Source organism: Rhipicephalus microplus, unplaced genomic scaffold (genome assembly GCF_043290135.1).
Source record: "Rhipicephalus microplus isolate Deutch F79 unplaced genomic scaffold, USDA_Rmic scaffold_12, whole genome shotgun sequence".
NCBI classification, from domain to species: Eukaryota; Metazoa; Arthropoda; class Arachnida; order Ixodida; family Ixodidae; genus Rhipicephalus; species Rhipicephalus microplus.
Genome location: NW_027464585.1, coordinates 29,694,295 through 29,716,726, shown reverse-complemented (window position 1 = coordinate 29,716,726; position 22,432 = coordinate 29,694,295). Strand labels below are relative to the sequence as shown.

The following is a 22,432-nucleotide window of genomic DNA, read 5'->3' as shown; positions in this document are numbered from 1 at the left end:
TAGATCTGCAGGGGGTTACCAATACGGTATTTCGCTTCCTAGATGATTAACTGGTACTGGGCAGCAATGTGCCATTAGAGACGATTATCCAGGATGTTCTGGTAGCCTTTGAGGCAAAAAAAGGAGGGCTGAAATTCGCTTACGAGGTACCAGTTCAAAACACCTTGCAGTTTTTAGACCTTAGGCTATATTTTTCAGCCGACCATAGATGCTTTAAGTACGCTTCCCGATCGCAAAAACCCCTTCTGAACTACTCCTTCCATTCCAAGGTAATAAAAAACTGAGTGGCCTAATGTTGTCTAAATTTCGCTATTACCAAGTCATGTCATCATTTGCCACAGGAAAGCTTCAGGGAGCAGGTTATTAGGCTAAAATACGCCGGCTTTCCCGAGTCTGTTTTGCAGGAAATTCGCAGGCGCCTTATTAAGCATATAAAAGGCAGCCAAGACCGACGGCAGGAACATGAACGAGGCACAGTAGCGGTGATACCGTACGTGCATGCGCTGTCACACCGAACTAAAAATACCGCCCATAGGTGTGGGCTAAATGTTGTTTTCACGGCCAAGAATAAACTAGCGAAGCGGTGCCCCATGGTTAGGAAGAAGCTGGACGCTGTCGGACGAGGAGGCGCACAAACTTGCAAGATTTAGCACAATGTCTGTTTTATTCTTGTGTGTTTAACCTTGTTTACAGCATTCTTCTCACATGCGGACGAGTATATGTGTGGCACACTGGTCGCTGCATAAATATTCACTTAAGGGTCACCATTCATCTTTAAAGGGCAGGTCGCTAACATATTTGGCCTTACACTGTGCAAAGTGTGGATGCGAGGCACGCTTTTCAAGTACAATCATTTTGTTTAGGCGCCATGATCACACTGCATGAGAGATCGTGGAGGCATTTGACATCAACATTAGGCAATCATCCTGTATCAGGCACCTGTCAGTGACAATTTTCAGAAAAAAAGTGTCATTGCTAAAGCAGATAATGAACACATGATGTATGGTACGATAGACTAGGATCTGAAATTACGTCGGTGCACATGGGCCGGGGGTGACTACATTGATATATAAATGTTCCTTTTCTAAATAAAACCTTCATTTGATAGTAGCGCTGGTGTTGTACCCTTCTTTTCTTTGTCCGTGTGTCAGTGTGTGCTAAAAATAAGTAATAATGCACTCATACCAACTAGCTCGTCTTTCAATATTACTTCAGGCAGGCAGGCCAAGCAGGCAGGCAAGCAGGCAGGCAAGCAGGCCAGGCAGCAAGTCTAGTTTTCATAAAAAATACAATTTGGAATGCGTGGCATTTCTGCTGGTTATTCTGGGGGGATTTCAAAAATAGCACTTTTCCCTTTATTTGTATGTTTAAATGTTGAAATTAAAAATATTAGAGTTCCCAGAGTACAATTTATCAATCAATACCAGCTTCCTTTTATTGGTTCTCTGATAGCCGTTGCTTTCGGGATTGAACTAAGGGGGAACACATACGTGTTAGTGAACTGTGCATAACCCTAAGCAAAGAAGAGGTGAACTATCCTTCATGTGCCTAAGTGAGCTCTTAAAATTGTCCTTGTCAACTAACAGGTTCCACACATTATATCGTGATGAATGGATTGAAAGTTACTTTGACTTGTTACCCCGCACCTTTTTTCTTTATATTGCATTGAAGCAATAAAACAGTCAGTTGTTAGTCGGTGCTCATCCTGTCTGTTATTATTTTATTCGTCTCTTGTAGTTTGCGCTGTTTTATCTTTTATCATGTTTGACCCGCAACGAAACGCACTTCCGCGTGCTGTCTCATTTGGCTATAGTGCCATTTAAACACTGTTCAGTATGAGGTGTACAATCTGTCTGGACAACGGTGGGATGAAAATTTGTTACCCAGCAGCAACTAACTCGCTTCAGCTGCAGTGCCTGCTGACCGACCTGGGTGCTCGACTGCCGACTCGCCTGTTGTGGGATCAAATCTGGTTTGTGGCGGCCACATTTTCAATTAAGGCGGAAGTGATTGAGGCTTGTGTTCTTAGGTTTAAATGCATCTTAATTAAATAACCTTGCGTGGTCGAAATTTCCCGAGCCTTCCACTATGGCGTCTCCCATAATCATATCATTGTTTCGGGACGCTAAACGTCCACAAATATTATATTGCAGCGCCTGCTGACGTCAGTGGAGCACCTGGAGCTGGTGGGTAACAATCTGTTGCAGCTGGAGAACCTAGAGTGCTTGTCACGCCTGTCGACGCTCAACATGGCTGACAACAGACTGCGCCAGTTGCCCCCGCTGCACACTCGCCTCGGGAACGTGCGACAATTGAGCCTGGCGGGAAACCAAATCGACTCTCTGGCTGGTCAGTGCCCCTTTTTTTGCCTCATTGATGCCACACCGACTGCATCGCGGCAGGTTTGACCCCAGCAGAAATGTCGTGCGCTGTCGCGCGAGTCTCGACGTTGCCCAAGAGGAAACATTAATTAGGCTGAACCCCTGGTCAGGAGACGGAAAGTCCAACTGCAGCAATACACACTGCAAAATGATAGAGGTGAATGGAGCATTGGCCATTGAAAAACTGATCTGCAGTAACCTGCATCGGCATTTTTACACGCGGCACTGAAGGTTATAGTTTTATCGCTGGTGCTTGCAAGAGCTTTAAAATAGCATGCACTCTAAATAAAAGTATTTCGAACAGTCGCGAAGCACGCCAAACGTTGCCATGATATCCAAGATAACAGCTTTCGTGGGTGAAGAACAAAAGCTAGAAACGGGTTGGAAGTACTATGCCATAGGCAGAGCAGCACGTCACTGTCAGCGATGGCTGGGGTGTTATTGATTCAGAAAAAAACCGTGAGGCTGTGCAGGATAGGCTATACGGAGGTGGAACTAGAGATTAGACTTTTGGACTACTTTATTTACTCGCGTATTGAACGCATCTTTTTGCTCGAAACATCAAAGGAAAGTTGGGGGTGCGTTCATTATGCAAGGTAAATATTATGAAGACTTTTTCAGGATCAGCGAAAAATGGGGTAATGCAAAAAAAAAAAAAAGAGAGAGAGATAGGTTGCTTCGCTTTTTGCAATCGACATACGTGTACACTGTCTGGAAACAGCTTCTTTGTTACACTTTACTTATCTTCGGTGGTTGATAGCGCTATCTTTAAGCTGTTCCCGCGTCGCCCGCGCACGCCAAAAAAGTGTTTTGCGCTTATTTTTTCTCCCAATCGTTTAACCGAAACAGTGGTAACTGCTGTGACCTCGAAAGGCGCCCAGAGGCATGCGCTACGACGCACTTTGCTAACTTCGTGGCAACCTCGCATGACGACCGTGACCACGCCATTCATATTGTAGCAAGTACTTAACATTGCAACAAGCGACCCCCACCCCGCAGGGGCGCCTGCGCAAGTAGGCGTTTGGTGTGTAGCGACACCACGGACCCGAGCTAACGGGGGGGTTTCGGCTCCCTCCCACGCCTAGCCGTGCGTGGCTTTGCCGTGTCCGGGGAAAAGGGGATCCTGGGGGTTGAGCCGACGCTGGGTGATTGGACCTTTAAGGCCCCCCGGCAGAGGCAACACACCCCTTTGGCCCCGGCTACGTAGACGGCACCCCTGGGCTGACCCACCCAGGGGAAATCGGCGGTCGCCTTTTCCTATCTCTCTCTTCCTACATCTTAGTCTTTTCTCATCTTTAAATTGGTCCTGTCTTCTTCTCTCTTCCATTTACTTCCGATTTTTCCTGGCGGCAAGGGTTAACCTTGTGTAATTACTCAACCTTGAGTAGTTATATTTGGTTATAGTGGCAATGTACGGCTGGCGTCTGCAGCCTTATGCTATTAAGTGCTTCAGCGTCCCCTGGTTGGACTCCATGGTGGGTGGTCGCCATTGCTGCCGAAAAAAAAAGTACACTACTATGGGAACACCTGCATTTCCCCATCTCTTAGATCGTCTTCCGCTTAAGAGGGGACGCACCGATGAAATATTAATTTTCAACCAACCCAGACATTGTTTTCCGAAATTTCATGTAGTGCACAGCGAAAAGCCAACAAAACAAGCCAGAGCCATATCTCCATTTCTCGTTGCTAAATCTCTGACTGAGCTCTTTGGCCCAGGATACAAGGTTACAAAGATGGCTAGCGGAGACCTTCTCCTTGAGCTGCCAGAAAAACACCACTATGAAAAACTTGGCAGTCTCAAAGCTTTTGGTAATATCCCAGTATCTGTTTCACCTCATAGATCAATGAACACCTCACGCGGAGTTGTTTCAGAAGCAGACCTTCTTGAAATGTCTGAACAGGAACTGCTTGAAGGGTGGAAAGAGCAAAATGTCACGGATGTGAAACGAATCGTCATCAGACGCGACAACAAAGAAATACCTACCAAACATATAATACTCACTTTTGCATCTAGCACACTGCCCTCATCTATAGACACAGGCTACATCAAACTCCCTGTCCGTCCCTACATTCCCAATCCAAGACGATGTTGTAAATGTCAACGATTTGGTCATGGCTCGCAGAACTGCCGGGGTCAGGAAACTTGTGCAAGATGTGGTAGCCACGGCCACCCATCTGATAACCGTGTTACTACGCCTCACTGCGTGAATTGTGACGGGGAACACGCCACGTATTCGCGTTCGTGTCCTAACTGGAAGAAAGAAAAAGAAATAATCACTCTTAAAGTCAAAGAAAACATCACATTCAAAGAAGCAAGACGAAGAGTGTCGCCATTTTACGGCGCAACATATGCTGATGCGGCGCGTCGGGGGCAACGCCGCACCAGCCCTCGCCACCCCTTCGGCCCGCGCAGAGCGAGCCGTCGGCTGTGGCACCTGCCCCCAAGGCGGCTGTAGCCCAGGCTACACCGCTAACTCCCAAACAGAGACCGGAGACTCCAGAGTCTTCGGGTCTCAAGGCCTCCCCTCACCAGGTGAGGCCCAAAATCCAAACTAACAGCCCGCACGTGCGGGCATTCAGTGCCTCCGAGGAGGCAATGGATACGTCGGCACCCTTGGTGCCGAAACAGCGGCGTGGCTTCTTGGAGCGCGCCAAGAAAACAAAAAAGCAAATAACAGGGCCTGGTGACGGCCCTGTTAAGTGAACTCAAACTCCCGTCTAAACAGCCACTAGCTTTTTGTACACACAGCATTATTTTACATTCACCATGAACACTCAAATTATACAATGGAACGTCAGGGGCCTCCTCAGAAACCTTGACGACATCCAAGAACTCCTACACGAACACTCACCAAAAGTGCTGTGTGTACAAGAAACACACCTTAATTCAAAACACACAAATTTTCTTCGCAAATACGTTATTTTTCGAAAGGACCGTGATGATGCCATGACATCATCCGGAGGTGTTGCCATCATAGTGAATCAAGGAATTGCATGCACGCACTTACAACTCCAAACATCCCTTGAGGCAGTGGCTGTTCGAGCGGTTCTTTTTGATAAACTGATCACAATCTGCACTATTTACATTCCTCCTAGCTATCAGCTGCAAAAACGTGATTTACACTCTCTAATTGATGAACTTCCAGAACCTTATGTTCTCCTTGGAGACTTTAATGCGCATAGCAGGCTATGGGGTGACTCTCGGTATGACGCGCGAGGTCGACTGATCGAACAGCTCCTTCTCTCGTCGAGCGCGTGTCTCCTAAACCGAAAAGAACCAACCTATTATAATCTCGCCAATAACACCTACTCCTCCATAGACCTAAGCATAGTATCTCCATCCCTTGTGTCTCTACTCCAGTGGAAAGTCGTCAGTAATCTTTACGGAAGCGACCACTTCCCCGTAGTTTTGAGCACAAATGCAGTAACTGAGTGTCCACCACGTGTTCCCAAGTGGCTCATAAACAGAGCCGACTGGGAACAGTTTTATACCATTGCTCGTCTAGGTTGGAATGACATTAGTACTTTGAACATTGATGCTGCTGTCAACTTCTTTACAGCGTTTTTGATTGATGCTGCAACAAAATGCATCCCACAAACAAATGGACACCCTGGAAAACGGCGTGTGCCATGGTGGAACTCTGAATGCCGAAACGCGCGCAAGCAGCAAAACAGAGCTTGGAGGCTGCTTCGGAACTCACCGACAGCCGAAAATCTTGAAACCTTCAAAAAAATAAAGTCTCAAGCTAGGAGAACGCGTCGGCAGGCCAGGAGAGAAAGCTGGCAGAAGTTTTTGTCAGGGATCAATTCATACACACAAGAGGCCAAAGTCTGGAACATGGTCGGTAGGATAGCAGGGAAACAAGCACACACACTTCCACTCGTAAACACTCAAGGTGATACCTTGGAAGATCAGGCAAACTTCCTCGGGGCACATTTTGAACGGGTATCCAGCTCGTCCCACTATACTGACACTTTCCAAAAATACAGAACAAGAATAGAAAAGCAGAAACTTGAACACAAATGCACTAGATACGAGGCATATAATCAAGCTTTCAGTCTAGCTGAGCTGCGAATGTCTCTAAACTCCTGCAGTACTTCTGCCCCAGGTTCTGACCATGTCGTTTATGAAATGTTAAAAAACCTACCGATCGAAACACGAAAAACCTTACTTTGTTTGTACAATGCTATCTGGTTTTCTAGCACTATCCCTAACTCCTGGAAAGAGGCTATTATAATTCCCATTTTGAAAGAGGGCAAGGACCCTTCTTTACCTTCGAGTTATAGGCCTATTGCACTTACAAGCTGCTTGTGCAAAATCTTCGAAAAAATGATAAACTGCAGACTTGTACATTTCCTTGAAACAAACAATTTGCTCGACCCATTTCAGTGCGGGTTTCGAGAAAGTAGATCCACCACAGACCACCTTGTTCGTATCGAGGCACAGATCAGGGACGCTTTCGTCCATAAACAATATTTTCTCTCTGTATTCCTCGATATCGAAAAAGCTTATGATACAACATGGCGTTTCGGAATTCTAAGAGACCTCTCTCACCTTGGCGTGCGCGGAAGAATGTTTCACATAATCGAAAGTTACCTGTCAAACCGGACATTCCGTGTCCGAGTGGGCACGGTTCTTTCCCAAACATTTGTCCAGGAAACAGGCGTGCCACAAGGTGGTGTACTTAGCTGCACACTTTTTCTCATCAAGATGAATTCCTTGCACTTGTCCATCCCTCGCAATATGTTTTATTGTACATATGTCGACGACGTCCAGCTTGGCTTTAGATCTTGCAATCTGGTAATGTGTGAGCGACAGGTCCAGTTAGGGTTAAACAAGGTCTCCAAATGGGCAGAGGAAAATGGATTCCGACTGAACCCACAAAAGAGCACATGTGTCTTGTTCTCCCGAAAGAGAGGCATGCACTCAGAACCCGATATTGAATTGAACGGTCAACGTCTGTCTGTCAATGCGGAGCATAAATTCTTAGGATTAATCTTGGACAACAAGTTGACCTTCGTACCGCACATCAAGTATCTAAAAACAAAATGTTTAAAAGCCATGAATGTTTTAAAAGTGTTGTCACGTACTACGTGGGGTAGTGATAGGCAATGCCTCATGAACCTCTATAAAAGCCTCATTCGCACCCGCTTAGATTATGGGGCCGTTGTCTATCAGTCTGCTACTCAAAGTGCCTTGAAGATGCTGGACCCCGTGCACCATTTGGGCATCCGCCTTTCTACGGGTGCTTTTCGCACCAGCCCCGTAGAAAGCCTTTATGTTGAGTCAAACGAGTGGTCGCTTCATCTGCAGAGAACTTACATGTCCTTTGTTTATTTCCTTAAGGTGAAAGCAGATAAGAAGCACCCCTCATACTCCACTATTATTGATTTGTCGAGCTCCATTCTGTTTCAAAACAGGCCTTCGATGAGGCAGCCCTTCTCAGTTCGCCTGAAAAGTCTAGCTGAGGAAACTGGAGTCTCACTTGAACATAGTTTAATGGCTCCTGTAGCATATCTGCCACCGTGGCAATGGCAGACTATAGACTGTGATGTGTCCTTTCTTGAAGTTACAAAACATGCGCCTATTGCCCATATCCGAACATACTTCCTGGAACTTCAACACAAATACACACGTCCTGAGTTCTTTACAGATGCCTCCAAGTCTAACTCCTCTGTGTCCTACGCTGCTGTCGGCCCATCCTTTTCGGATGCTGGCCCTCTACATCCAGGCACAAGTATCTTCACAGCGGAAGCCTATGCAATACTTGTGGCGGCTAAACACATCAAGCAATTACAAATACAAAAAGCAGTAATTTATACAGACTCCCTCAGTGTAGTAACGGCTCTGCACACTCTTAAAAAACACAAAAACCCAGTCCTTGTCTCACTTTACTCCATTTTATGCACACTATACACACTCAAACAACATGTTGTAGTGTGCTGGGTGCCAGGGCACCGTGAGATTCAAGGCAACGTGAGGGCGGATCAGCTCGCTGCATCCGTCCACAAAAGCACTGCCCCTACATCCATATCAATCCCGGCCGTTGATCTTAAGCCGTCTCTCAAACGAAACCTCAGAGTATATTGGCAGAGCAAGTGGGATACACACACACAAAACAAACTACACGTTATTAAGCCACACCTTGGTCATTGGCTGCCCGTATAGAAATCGCGTCATACAGAGGTAATACTAACGAGACTCAGGATAGGACACACATACACGACACACACACACCTTTTGTCCGGTGGCGATCCACCATTGTGTGACAGATGTGGTGAAGTATTGACAGTCCTTCACATTTTAATTGAGTGCAAACAATTGGACACTGTAAGAAAACAACACTTTCCATTACCCTACCGACAACATATACCTTTACACCCTGCAATGTTCGTCGGTAGGGAACCGCTTTTTAGTCACAAATCATTGTTAGCGTTTTTTAAAGAAATTCATAGTTTTCACATCATATACCCGGGCATCTCGTAGCATGACCTCTCCAGAGAGGTTTTTGCTGCGGTGGTTACACAAGAAAGCACTTGCCTCACGGCCCTTGGACGCAAGGGTATGAACGAGTGAGGCACTTGTGCTAATGCCATACATATCCACCATCGTCTTTTATTATCACCAACTTTTGTTCATCTATTCACACCGCACACACCTTTCACGACATGGTCATGATTTTATTACTTGTATGTTTTTACCCGCCTTACCGCGAGGAATTTTATGGCCCTTATACAGCCGCTTATCACAATCATTGTCCATGTTTTTAGTAAGATGAACTGGCGCTCTTTGGCCATGAAATGGCCCTTGTGCCATAAAACATCAAACATCATCATCATCAACAAGCGACCCCCAATACATCAAAACAAATTGTCGCTAACAAGCTAAACAACAAGATACGGCCGGTGCCTCTCTTTCACATGCGAAGTTCCTGTACAGGGGGAGAACAAGCGAAGCGAGAAACGAGAGTGCTACTATGTTGCTGAAATCGTCACAATCTTTTCTGGGCAACAAGCGCTTATTTATGGTTGTTCAGAAAACTGCGACATGATTCTTCACGACAGCAAATCCTGTTGTCATCGCTTGAAAATCTCATGCACGTCGTTGGGCCTTAAAGTTTCGTATTGGCAGGAAGGGACCATCAGTTGGCATGAGCAGTTTTGTGACCTTGGCTCGCTGTGCTTATAAGCTGCGTCTCTACACTCGCACCGTTGGTGAAACCCGATGTGGCGCACAGATACAAAAGACGAAGAACGTGCCACACTAACCAGAAAGAAAAACAATATGGCACGCGGCAACGGGTGGGGGGAGGGGGGGGGAGCAAGTCGAGGTTGCTGAGGGGGGTGGGCATAATAATAAAAAATAGAAGAGATCCAACGGGTAAGGAGGCGCCAGGTGTCGGTTAGTAGGACTGCAGCAGATGAATGTAGGTGGTGCGTTTATTACCCGGGGAAAACAAAAAATTCAAATTTAGGCGACTGAAATTGGGGGTGCATTTATATTATGTGAGTGCATTCATTACGGGAGAAAATACGGTAGTTGGTTTTTTGCATTCAATGGAGCCATAGCACTAAAAAAAAAACGTGAGGACCGAGAAAGGGCACAGGGCATGCACTACTCATAAGTGAATTTCCTGTTTCTCAAACATTTTTTATTCATACTAAAAAGGAAGACAGCAAGAACTGCATAAAATTTTTAAGCCTGTAGCATCTAGGTATGCGATTTTTTTTTTTGTGCTCAGAGTAATCAAGAGGGCAGCACCCTCTCTTGCAAACAGACTGGCCTCTCTCGTAAATTCTTATCGAAGCTTCTAAACTGGTGGTAGACAACCGCAGTTTTAGCAATGCCTGTCATTTAGCCTCTGTGGAAATGGAGTAGAGGTCACGTGGATAAACTGGTCATCATTGGGAGAGGCCTTCGTCTGCAGGGAACTGGAGCAGGCTTAGAATGACGGGGATGATGTCACTGTCATTCCAAGTCATTCCATCATCATCACCGATGACAGTGATGATGGTAGCCAAGTGGCAACAGCTCGGCACTGCGGAATATAGACATCTTCTAACGAATAAAAATGCGGTCATTCAGAATTTTGATCTTTTGCAAAAAAAAGTAGATGCCGTTTACAAGGGAGAGACAGCTGCTCATATTGCACATTTTTGATACATTTCCATTTTCTTGCCCCATGCTGCTCCAAAAGCATAAAAATTGAGAAAACTGCACCGAAGTGCTCCGGAACAAGCAAGAATTTTTATGCCAACCTCTGCTTCAGTGGGGAAAAAAGGCTGAGTTGACTACATGATTTTCTAAGCAGTGCCAGGAATACCAAGAAATGAAGACACGCCCTAGCGTGTTCTTTACTTGATACCTTTGTGGTCACGAAGGCTCCCACAATGCCCCCGTAATCTCCTGTAAGCTGTTGTAAATATGCGTGACCCCGAATTGAGAAAACTACACAGAAGTGCTCCGGAAAAAGCAAGAATTTTGATGCCAACCTCTGCTTCAGTGGGGAAAAAAGGCTGAGCTGGCTACATAATTTTCTGAGCAGTGCCAGGAATACCAAGAAATGAAGACACGCCCTAGCGTGTTCTTTACTTGATACCTTTGTGGTCACGAAGGCTCCCATAGTGCCCCCATAATCTCCTGTAAGCTGTTGTAAATATGCGTGACCCCGCAAAAATGTGCTGCCATGCATCGAGCGTGCTGCTTCTGCCAGCTAGGTTGTGTGTTCTGGTGCCACTGTCACTTTGCGAAAACCACCGAGTTAGCCACCCTAACCGAGCAGCATGCATAGTGGGATTTTGACTCTCAGGTACTTTGTTGTGTGTAGCACGTTTGTCAGGTCGTTAGGGTTTTCATGTGGACACTGCTGCGTGCGGTTGCCTATGCACGCGCGTTCCACACATCGGTGTCTGCAGTTAGCGAGACACCCACTTGCTAGCAGTACTAAATTCACATCAATAGTGCATGGTATGGAACTTGCACGATTCGCGAACCCGTGGTGCACAGAACCCGTGGTGTTTAAACCAGTTTAAACGGACACTTCGGCGCTTTGTTAGTGACTCGCGACGCATCGGTGATTTGCAATACTGCTTTGTTTTCTAATCGAAACTCGCACGAGCGCTTTAAGAGGCATAGCTGCATGCTGGCTCTGGGCTACATGACCTTTTGGCTTAGCTTTACGTTCGACTGGTGTTTCGATCGTTGATGGTTTCGCAGTGTGACTGCCATACTTCTTTTTTTCCTCAACAAATGTGGACTCTGTTCGTTGGGCAGTTCATTTGCGTGGACCGCGGAGCAGTGCAAGTGGCAATTGCAAGTCGATGGCCATCGATAATAAGGAAAATAAAACAGGCTAACGTGGGCAGTGCCAGAGTCCGTCAAAGCATTGACGTACTCTAACATTACTAATTACGCGTGGTGGCGCACGTCGAGAGGCGTTATCACCTGGTACCATTCGCTTATCACTTAGTGCCATACGCACCCGCTTTACAAGATAGTTGGTGCAGCGAGGTTTCTCGGCTTATACGTGCCCCACTCTTGAAATTGGTCCCTCATGAGGTGGCCGGGAACAGCGCAGCATCACGCTTTTGTTGTCGGTTAAAAGCTTGCAGTACACTTGACGATAGCATGTCTCTTTTTTTAAGAGAAGGCCCACTGTTACGTAACCATGGTTCTTGTGCAATTGCTTCTTTTTTTCTTTATGAGTGTGATGCGTTTCTCTCTTCTAATGTTTCCGGCGAACCTACTTTTCAAAACCATTTTCAAAATGTGATTTTATGTTTGTTAATAGAGCTGGATAGGTCGCGTAGTATTTGTAAAGGTAGGGCAGTTCATACCTGGTGATAATCTGTTCAAAACTTTCTTCAAAGCCTGTTTCAGTGTAATGTGTATTATTAATAAATTAAAAGATGCACTTGTGTCCCACGTTGCTAAAATTTTGCTTTTTCAAGCTCCCAGGACGACATATTAAGTACCACTGACTGCTCCAAAGCAAGGTTTGTCAGCTCCGAAATTGAAATTTTGCTGCTCCAAAAACTGCTCCCAATTCAGTCTCAGATGTCGATCATTTGTTATGCCTATTGTAAAGCTAAGCTAGTTTGCTCTTGTGTGAGGTACTTCTTCACACAAGAACAAATTATGGTATGCAAAGAGTGTCTTATCAGTTACTGTTACAACTAAATAAACTCCATTTCGTAGGCATTGAAATTACAAACATTGCACTAGCACAGCTCTGCAAATTTTTGATTAATTATAACTGTTAAAGCACATCATTAGCCTTTACCTTCTTATGTTTATCATGCAATGTGTTGCCATGTTCTGTGCATCTTTTCTAGTCTGCTCTTAATGTTTTCTTTTGCCATATTTGCACAAAGCTTTTTCAACCATGCTCATCCATGTTTTTTTTTAATCAAGTGTACACAACCTGTAATGCCTCCATTTAAAATGCCTTCATTACTTGTGCGTTAATAATTTTGGTAACGAAAGTGAGTTACTGTGACCATTCTATGTATCTTGTCGCCACCACTCCCTCTGCCTGATGTAATTGGTGGTTGGGAACTTTGTCAAGTGGCCTGTCACGTTTTTTCCCAGTTTCTCCATCAACACTGTATCTGTGGAAATAAATTATTATTATTAATATTATTGTTATTAATTTATTATTATTATTATTATTATTATTATTATTATTATTATTATTATTATTATTATTATTATTATTATTATTATTATTATTATTATTATTATTATTCCTACTTTGAGTTTGACCAGATGTGGTACAACTGCTGCTCGCATACGTCCCAGCGCTCGTAGCACATCGCCTTGATCGCAAAGCCAATGTAACACGGTGAGAAGCCAGTGCATGTAGAATTCAGCTGCACAGTTGGCCACATATAAAGAACGTGCTCTCACTCATCATAAACACTGTTCGAACAATTGGTGTTGTTGTCAATGAGAAAAAAAGGCTAAAGAAGTCGTGCAAATCTTCTCAACTGGTTCCTTCCCGGGCCACCTTTTGTTTGCAAACTGCACATTGACGAGTGCTGAGCGACATTGTCGGGGGGAATTCTCACTGTTCACCGACTACCTAACAAGCTGTGTCTGAACTGTAAAGCAGAACTGTTAAGTCTAGTCACATTAGTTCTCGGCACTTGCTGCACTTTACAACGTCCTTCCTGGGCCCAGTATAGTCAAACCTAGTTGGTACATACCTGCTTTAAACGTACTGTCACTTAAAACGTAATTGCGACGAATCCCCGACTGAGTCTCATAGAGACTAATGCTTACGTAGACCGCTTAAGCCCTAGTGGTCGTTATGCTTACGGCGGGGCTAGTGCGCACCAACTGCATACCGCAATAATATTTTGTGCCCTAAAAGTTTACTGTGTCACGGAACTTGCATATGCCACAATGTGTCGCAAATGCTTCCAAGTCTAAAATGGTTTATGATACGGGCAAAGATTGGCCATTTAACTATTCAGAGTTCCACGTGATTGTGGTAATGCTTTTGCTGATAATCGTAGTAAAAGAAAACACGGGCGAGGTGGCAACCACCAAAAAATGCGCTGCTATGACTTTTGGCAAGGTGTGCTCAGAAAGCACTTTGCCGACGCAACTCGCACACTTTGTGACAGGGAGCAACAGAGGCTGTGGACAAAGATTATCACACGAAGCTGCAGTTTGATGTGAAACTTGTCTCATGCTCACGGCAACCCTGCATTATAAAGGGAAGTATTAGGAGTGTGTTTTTGAGAATTATCAGGAAAAATTGCTTTTAGCACTTAAGGGGTGCTCTATTCTGTCTTGATGGCTGGTGCCCTAACAAAATTATATATTACCACTGAAATTACAGTCGTATCTCGATAATTCAAACTCGAAGGGGCCCGAAAACTTGTTCGAAGTAAAAGAAGTTGAAATTAATGAAAGCTAAATAAATGGAGGGCTCACCATGCAGTGGTGCGTGTGCATTGAGCTAACACTCGAGGGGGAAGTTTCAGAAGACTTACATTTATTCACAAATAACAGTACATCCATCATTAATTGAAGTAATCGGTGATGCCCATCTGCACACGGCTTTTTAGCGAGTCAATCAATTTCGCATGCAGTTTGCAAAGCATTTCTACTTTGGCTTCAGCATTCTCCTGGCAAGAGAAGTTGCACGCGGCACTGTCCAGCGCCAACACTCTCTTAAGACGACGGCTGCCGGCGGCGACTGCATCTCCACTGCTACCCTCTGAGCCGCAGCCGGAGCGTGGCCAGCACATGACAAGTAAGGAGGAGCGTCTCCACAGGAAGAGAAGTAGATCAACATTTGAGAGAGAATGAACGCAACCGTGGCAGCTTTTTTTTTTTTTTTTTTCGCGCGTGGCGTTGAAAGGACAAGGGTCTCTATGTTGCAAGGACGGGAAAGAGGGAAGCGTGGCACCGGCGCGTCACAGATCGGCGAGAGAGCCAATACTCTGCAACAGCTTTTTTTTTTTTTTCCTCTCTCTTTTTGCGTGCGGCGTTTAAAGGAGAAGGATTTCTACGTGGCAGAGACAGAAAATGGAGAAGCTTGGCACAGGCATGTCCCAGATCAGCATTTGAGAGATAGCAAACATTCTGGCGCAGCCCTTTCTTTCTTTTTCTTCTTTTCCTTCGCGCCCAAGGCTGAGGTGCCGGAGGTGTTCCCACGGGATTGGGCGTGATGCTGAGAGCATTTTCGGAGTGCGGTATGTTGAAATTAACCGTCACAAGTTCTTGCACGTTCAAATTACAGGGCGTTTTTGTCCATTGGAATACACATAGCTTTGATGGGACCACAGCATGAGTTCAAAATAAGCTTGTTCGAATTAATGGGATTCGACTGTACCAACATGTTCACAGTGTTTAAAATAGCAGCTGTAAACAATAAAGATTGACAGACAGAAAACTAAGACTGGAGATAGAGGAGCAAGCATCAACATTGACTAACAGACTACCAAGAAAAAGCAAAGAGTTCTCTTGAAGCAGAATGTAAGACTTCTATATATCTTTCGAAAAAAAAAAAAAAAAGAAATGAACACTTTCAAAGCATAACACAAGTGCATTTGCAGAATAAAGGCAAATGAAATAAGTATGTTCTCTGCTGTTTTTTTTTGTCTGATTTGTGGCCAACTTTTTTTTTTTTTTCAAAATACACTAGACTCTCGTTAATTTAAACTCGAAGGGACCTCTGATTTTTGTTCAAATTATCAAGAAGTTTGAATTATCAGAAGTTCTCGGATATATGAATCTGGGCTCAGGTGACACCACACATTAGGATTAGGCATTGATTGGATCACGTCTAAAAATTTTCATGCCAACTACACCCAATGAACAAAAAACACAGATGTAAGGTCTGCAAGTTTATTGGCCATTCACTGCTGACCAAACCTTTTAAAGAAATCCGTGAATTGCGAACTGATTGTTTGCTATATGTGCCTTCAGCACAAACCTCTCTATACCAGTTGAAAAGCATCATGCTTTACCGTGCATGTGTTTCATTGCGCCATTTGTTTACTAGCAAAGCCTTTCTCCTCGGAGGCCTAAGGCGCTTATTTGTCATTTTTAATTTTTAGACTGTTAGGATTATATAAGCACAAATTTTTAAATAGTATTGTGAAAGTAGCAGATATTTTTCGGTATGGAACTGCAAAAAGTATGAATGGACCAAGTGATGAGTTTAAATTAAGACGCTCTTAAATACATCTAAAGCATAGAGAGCCAACCAAAATATTGAATTTTGTTTGAATTAACTGAAAGTATCAATTATCAGAGTTTGAATTAACGAGAGTCAGCTGTAGTGTTCGTGGCATCGGTCCGGGAATTTGATCCATGCAATTTGCAAGACACCTTGATTATAGTACTAGGACATTAAGCATGACAGAAAGCAAACAAAAATTTTTGTAGCAAGTACTACAAACTTGACAGAAAAAACCTTACACTGAAATTTTTTCACACCGCTTAAACTTCTGTTATTGGCATAGAGTAAGAAAGGTGTGTGAAAGTTACGTTTTGTCGAGATTTTACTCTAACTAGTACATAGGTTAAAAAAGGATGATACCGCCAAACCTGATTATAACAAACCTTCATAACAAAGTTTTTTATTCTCCATCATTACTCCATAGGAGCACATGTATTTGCGACCTCTATGTAACAAAGTAACTGTGAGAGACAACCTTGATATAGCGAATTTTCGTAATGGACAATCTAAGAGTTTCGCCTCAGATTTTGACATTTTGGCATGAGCGCTCATCTTCTGCGCTTGCCCCACCACTGAAAAAGTGGGAAGCGGCGGTGGCATGCTCATGGCCCCGGCGACTCCCAGGCGAGAGCAAGTGCTCGTTATTGCCTGAGGGTGTGCGCGAGGTGGGCAGATGGCCCTACGCCCCACGAGCTGGCATTGCCACCTTTCTTGCCCCCGGAGGCGCATGCCCAGATGTGCCCTCCTCCTCTAAGTCAAAAAAAGAAAAAACTAGTGTTGCGTTGGCAGTTCCACGTTTTCAATTGGTGTCACATATTTTTGTTCGCACTAGATATGGAGGTCGCTTCGCCGAGTAGTTTTTCGCGCTATCAATGTTGTTCGCTCTTCGTTTCCGACGCCGTGCGTGCATAGTTTCACTGCGTGGGCATGGCGTGGCCCCCGACAACGTTCAGCATTGCTTTTTTTTTTTTATGCAGATAATCGTGTCGTTACTACCGAAGGTCAAATTAGGCGCTGATGGAAACCCTCCAAGACCACGGTGATAACTCGTCACACGTTTCCGTTTGCGTTGCTTGTTCGAGAAATGTAGCCTATGCGATTAGCTGATTAGCTCTGCCAACAACACGACTGCACTTTGAATGCAATGCAATGAATGCAACAGCAACAAATTGTAATGTTATACGAAGTAAGGCTGGCAGCCAACTCTTTTGGATCAGATATCGTGAAACTCCTAACGCTGGTGTAAGCAAATACAGACACTAAAGAGAAGGGCTCTTTTCACACAATCTTTTCGCATTGAAAGCACACTGATGCTCGGCGAGATAACAGGCGCCAGTCATCGCGATCGCACCCTTAAAATAAATGTTCACCATTGCTACTCAATGCACCCCCCCTCCCTCCCTTGTATTTTTTTATGCTCATTCAATATGGGTGGTTTTCTTTCTGTTTAAGCATTCGATGGCAGTTAGAACAAGCGGGGGGATGTCATCGTATGCGCCCTCTAGGCAATAGAGATGGAGCGGCTCAGTTGATCTCTGCTTCAGCAGTGTTACGATGCACAGGCACATGTTATCTATTTGGACTTTTTATGGAACATGGCGCCGAGAGCAAAAACCCATCGAGAGTGTCCATATAATTGCTATTGCAATAATGCATTTTTTTAGCACCTAATAAGTATTTTGGGTTAGATCTGCCTTCAGTTCCCTTTTTGTTTAATTTGTGCATTTATTTTTCGTATTTTTGTACTGAACCTGCATATAACAAAATCCTCTCTATAGCGATTTTTTCTTCAAAGAATTTCTCAATTTCGTTACATCCAGGTTTAACTGTATACAGAAGGAGGTCCCAAATTCAAAGACCATGCACTTAAATCTGAATTTCCTTTCATGGGTAACTTCTACACATACTCTTATTTTTTTTCAAGAGCCTTGACAGAATTGAACGCTCTATCACTGGACATTGTGAGCATTTTGGACAATGATGTGTTTTACCACACGTTATGAGTTAGATTACTTCGTTTCTTTTTGACTGTATCAAAGAATTTCTCAATTTCGTTACATCCAGGTTTAACTGTATACAGAAGGAGGTCCCAAATTCAAAGACCATGCACTTAAGTCTGAATTTCCTTTCACGGGTAACTTCTACACATACTCTTATTTTTTTTCAAGAGCCTTGACAGAATGGAACGCTCTATCACTGGACATTGTGAGCATTTTGGACAATGATGTGTTTTACCACACGTTATGAGTTAGATTACTTCGTTTCTTTTTGACTGTAACCCCCTTGCTGTAATGCCCACTGAGGCTGTGCAGGAATGTAATAAAGAGAAAATTGTCAGCATAACAGGTCTAAGCGCAACAAGGACGTACTAGCTCATTTGTGCACACACCTTTCACGTGACCTACTTTCATGCAGTTGCTTTGGCACGAAAAGTTTTGCGGGGTGTTGGAAGTAGCCCACATTTATATACGAAGTTAGCGAGTTGCCTTTAAGGTCTGTTGTTACACAGCATGAGGTAACGCTAGCTTCATTAGCTGGCCTAACAAGAACATGCAATATGGAAGTGGGTATGGTAGTGTCAACCAACATTTATAGAACCTGTCCAGTTTGAAAACTCGGCGGCGTTGCACAGCATTGCCGCATGCGGTGGCTGAAAGTGGCATTGCTGCCGCAACAGACTTCAGCCAGTCCAGCAATGTGCGCCAAAACATGTGCTTGTTTGTCTGAGGTTGCGCTGTGTCCGCATGTTGTAGTACTAATACTGAAGAGATCTTGCATACTGCTGTTTTCTGTGTAACGTGCATGTTTGTTCATCTGCAATGCCAAGTGTGCCTGGATGCGCAAGTGACTATTGGACTAACAGTTCTCTCACACATTTGCTGGACACCATGTGATCCGCTTTTTGTGCAGTGCAGGATCGCACAATTTGTCGTCTTTACAAAAGGCTGTCGAACAAATAGCAAGTTTGCTATGTGCATTTTCATGCCGAGGACATCTTGAAAACATACAGGCATGTTGTCGATGGGAAAAAAGTCCCAATCGCTCGCGGTAATCAAGGCAAGTTTTGTACTGAAAAGTGTGCCAATGTGTTTCTTAACCTGCCATCGTTTCTTTCCAAGCTGCCAAAAAGAAAAACTTTCATCGAGAGAAGACAGCCGAAGCAAAATGTTGAAGCATGTTAAATCCACTTCGTGTCTGAAAACAGTGTCAATAACTTAGATTTCATTTCAGCAAGCCGCGCTTATCATTTGAGTCCTATGTAAAAGGGCACAAGGTCGGAATGCGGCGATGGCGCACTACGTCCACTTGCGGGATCGGTTGAAGGAAAGCTCGTGACGCCCGACTCAAGCTGTGTGTGGAAAACCACCGTAAGATGAGTTCTCACTGTGCTGTGGAGTTTTGAGCTGCGAAGACCAGGGAAACCAGTGTCGTTACGGTGACGGAAGCAGTAACCCCCTGGTTATAAAGGCTGTCAGCGTAGGCGCGCGAATGGTGGCAGTCGACCTCGAAAGACCCGAGTGAGGCTGTTCGTACTACCCTTTCACAGCAGTTCCTGATGGTCCTACAGTTCTTCCACTTCATGCCAGGATAGTTGCAGCACACGCCACAGTCATCGGAGTGTCCCATCGTTACTTGGAAGACATAGAACGGTGCCATTGAGGAGTTGGGCATAACTGGGCTGAGCCGTAGACGAAAACGACTGGGACACTGATGGTGAAGACAAGTGGCTCATTGGATGGAAACAACCGACGGCGACCTTGAGAGCTTGCGGAAAACATCAAGGATGCACTCAATGAACCTTCGACCTAGCAAGCGGCACGAAGACGAAACACTGCAACAGGCACAGAGTCGGCATGGCGAACTGTAAGATTTCTGAAATGTTGATGCTGCCACTTTTTGCAGGACCACCAAGCTAAATGTACCGCCACACCCATTGACTTCTCATATATAAGCATCTTGCCATCACCGCTGCACGTGCGCAGTCAGGAGCGAAGTGTACATCAGATACTTTCACAACTAACCCGGGCGCACGGCACAGCAGGTGCCCTCAAAGTGATGAGGTCAGTTTAGTGTGCGATGTTTTGCACACAAATAAAAACAATCAGCAACAAATGCTGCAAATCAGCAGAGATTCAGAGATTGTTCACGTGTGCACACACATTGGTTAAAGCCAGACAAGTCGTCTGTTCTTCCGCCACAGTCTTTGTATTTCGTGTTTTTGTTTCTAAATGCTCCATGCAAAAGAGCAGTAATCTATTCCATGCTGCTATCAGCGACGCTCATCACGAGATGCATATTTACATAGTTGAAAGGATTGTCGTGGCAGGGCGTGCACCAAATGCCTGATAAGTAGGCTTGTGTGAATAGTGATTTTGGTCGAATAATTTCGAATAGTACATATGACATACGAAGAACAATGGGCATATTTATTATGACCCAAACAACCTGCACAATATTTTTTTAAAAATTGAAATAGGGCGTCTATGTAAATGCCATTTTTTTTCATTCAAAAGAAGTCAAAACAACTTTGAGTAGCTGCAGGATATGACTTGCGGCAGAATGCGAGTCATAATTCTTAAAATACATAGCATTTTAAAATTTATTATATCTAAAGCCTATGAACTGTCATAACAAGTTTTTAAGATTAATAAAATTATTGATTTGAGGGTAATATTTTCATTTAAAGAACTGTCCGACTTTCAAGTAGCCATGAAATGGCTTAACTAAAAAAGCTTATTGCCTCATGAATTCACTGCCGGCGAAATTTTTAGAATCCGTTCAGTACACGCGGAATTGCAAAGATTTGTTGCACGCTGCAAGTGAATTCTCTCTTCTCATACCAACGAAAGTGCTGGAAGCTAAGCCGGGAGGGATAGCACGATGAAGGAAAATACGTCACGTGTGCTTTCTAAGCTTGTGGAGTCATTTGCCAAGAGAAGAGAGCAATTTTCCGATGACTTTGAGAAATTGTTGTGAATCGCACGCCGCGTGCTGCACTATAATGTTTGGCTTGCGTGTCCTCGGTAGCCTCGATTACCGATCGGCAGCGTTTTCTTACAACACTCAAAAAGTGTTGCTGGGCGCCTTTAAATTTAAACGGTAGCTTCGCGGCAAAGCGGATTTCTCCTGGATAGGTGTTTTCACGGATCAGCACCCATACTCCGCGGTGAAGCAACCTTTACAGGCGGTACACTCAGATTAATATGCATTTATTCGTTCTTTGCGAATACTTCGAAATTTCCTATAATTTAAATTCGAATCGAAGCGAATTTGAACACCCTACTATTCGTTCGAATATTGGAAGCATTCAAATATTTGCACATGCCTGCTGATAAGTCTACTGGGAGCCCTTAAAGCTGATTCGGACGTAGCTTTGGCAGTTTGACTGCTTGGGTAGAATAAAATTACTGAATCTTCTTTCTTGGGCCGCCCTATTTTTAGGAAAAAATTGTAGTTTCGGGGGGGTCCCAAAAATTCTAAAGTTCAAATAGAAAATAATATTAGAAAAATCCTTAAAAATTCAAATATTTTGCTCACCCCTAGTTTTTAATCTCTACTCTGGTGTCTTGTTTTCAGTGCTGTTCTGGTTCTAGGAATAACGTCTTACCAACCAGCCCCCCCAACACATGCTCAATTTTCGTCATAGACTGTCTCCATGAGTTGAGTGTGGTGGGTGTGTCAAAAATTTTGGGAACTTGTAAAAATAATGTCTTGGGAGAATTCCCATTACGTGGTGATGATGATAAGCCTATGCGCTTTGTAATGGATGGGCACATTTTTGCACTCTAGCCTTGTTTAAATAGCTAATTAGGAAAAAAATCTCCTAAAAGGGGAAAAAGGAAAAACAGAAAAAAATACGCACACAGGCCGACATCAAGTGGAGGTTAGGAACCCTTCGACGTCTCTCTAGAGTTTATTTCCGCGTGTTCTATGCGCATTTTGCTGTTCCTTACAGCGTGGTAGTCTAGTGCACCCTCCTCGTCTCTAAGCCCAGTGCGACAGAGAGAACTGTGTTGACATTGGAAGCGTTCACTTGAGCCCACTCAGCCACGATAAGTTCGGCGATCTCGTCAGCCCTACCACACGCATGACACACCATACTGTCGTAGGTTCTTTTAGGATGAGAGTATGAAGAGCCCCTGCTCTTGCATCAAACAAAAAATCACGGCATGTCCACGAAGTGAATGATGATGAAGGTGCAGAGCAGTGGGAGCGTTCGGTGTTACTGTAAATCACCCATCACATTGACCACTCCCGCATCTAAATGAGTGCCAAGTGGTGTACAGTTGCTTCTTGGCCATAAATGGTAGAATGTTGTGTCAAGTGGTGAATTTTGTTTTGCCTTCATTA

General features: G+C 44.3%; 1 protein-coding gene across 3 annotated transcripts in view; it reads left to right on the top strand.

Moving 5' to 3' along the window:
* The window catches only part of LOC119166710 (nischarin), a 289,672-nt gene that overhangs the window by 152,432 nt on the left and 114,808 nt on the right, over positions 1–22,432 (top strand). For 2 of the 3 annotated variants that reach the window (XM_075882435.1, XM_075882433.1), the window contains exons 7-8: positions 2,154–2,349; positions 14,513–14,647. In XM_075882435.1, the coding sequence (XP_075738550.1) occupies positions 2,154–2,349; positions 14,513–14,647 (331 nt within the window). The remainder of the gene's footprint in view (positions 1–2,153; positions 2,350–14,512; positions 14,648–22,432) is intronic. The other variant, XM_075882434.1, reaches the window with a different exon arrangement.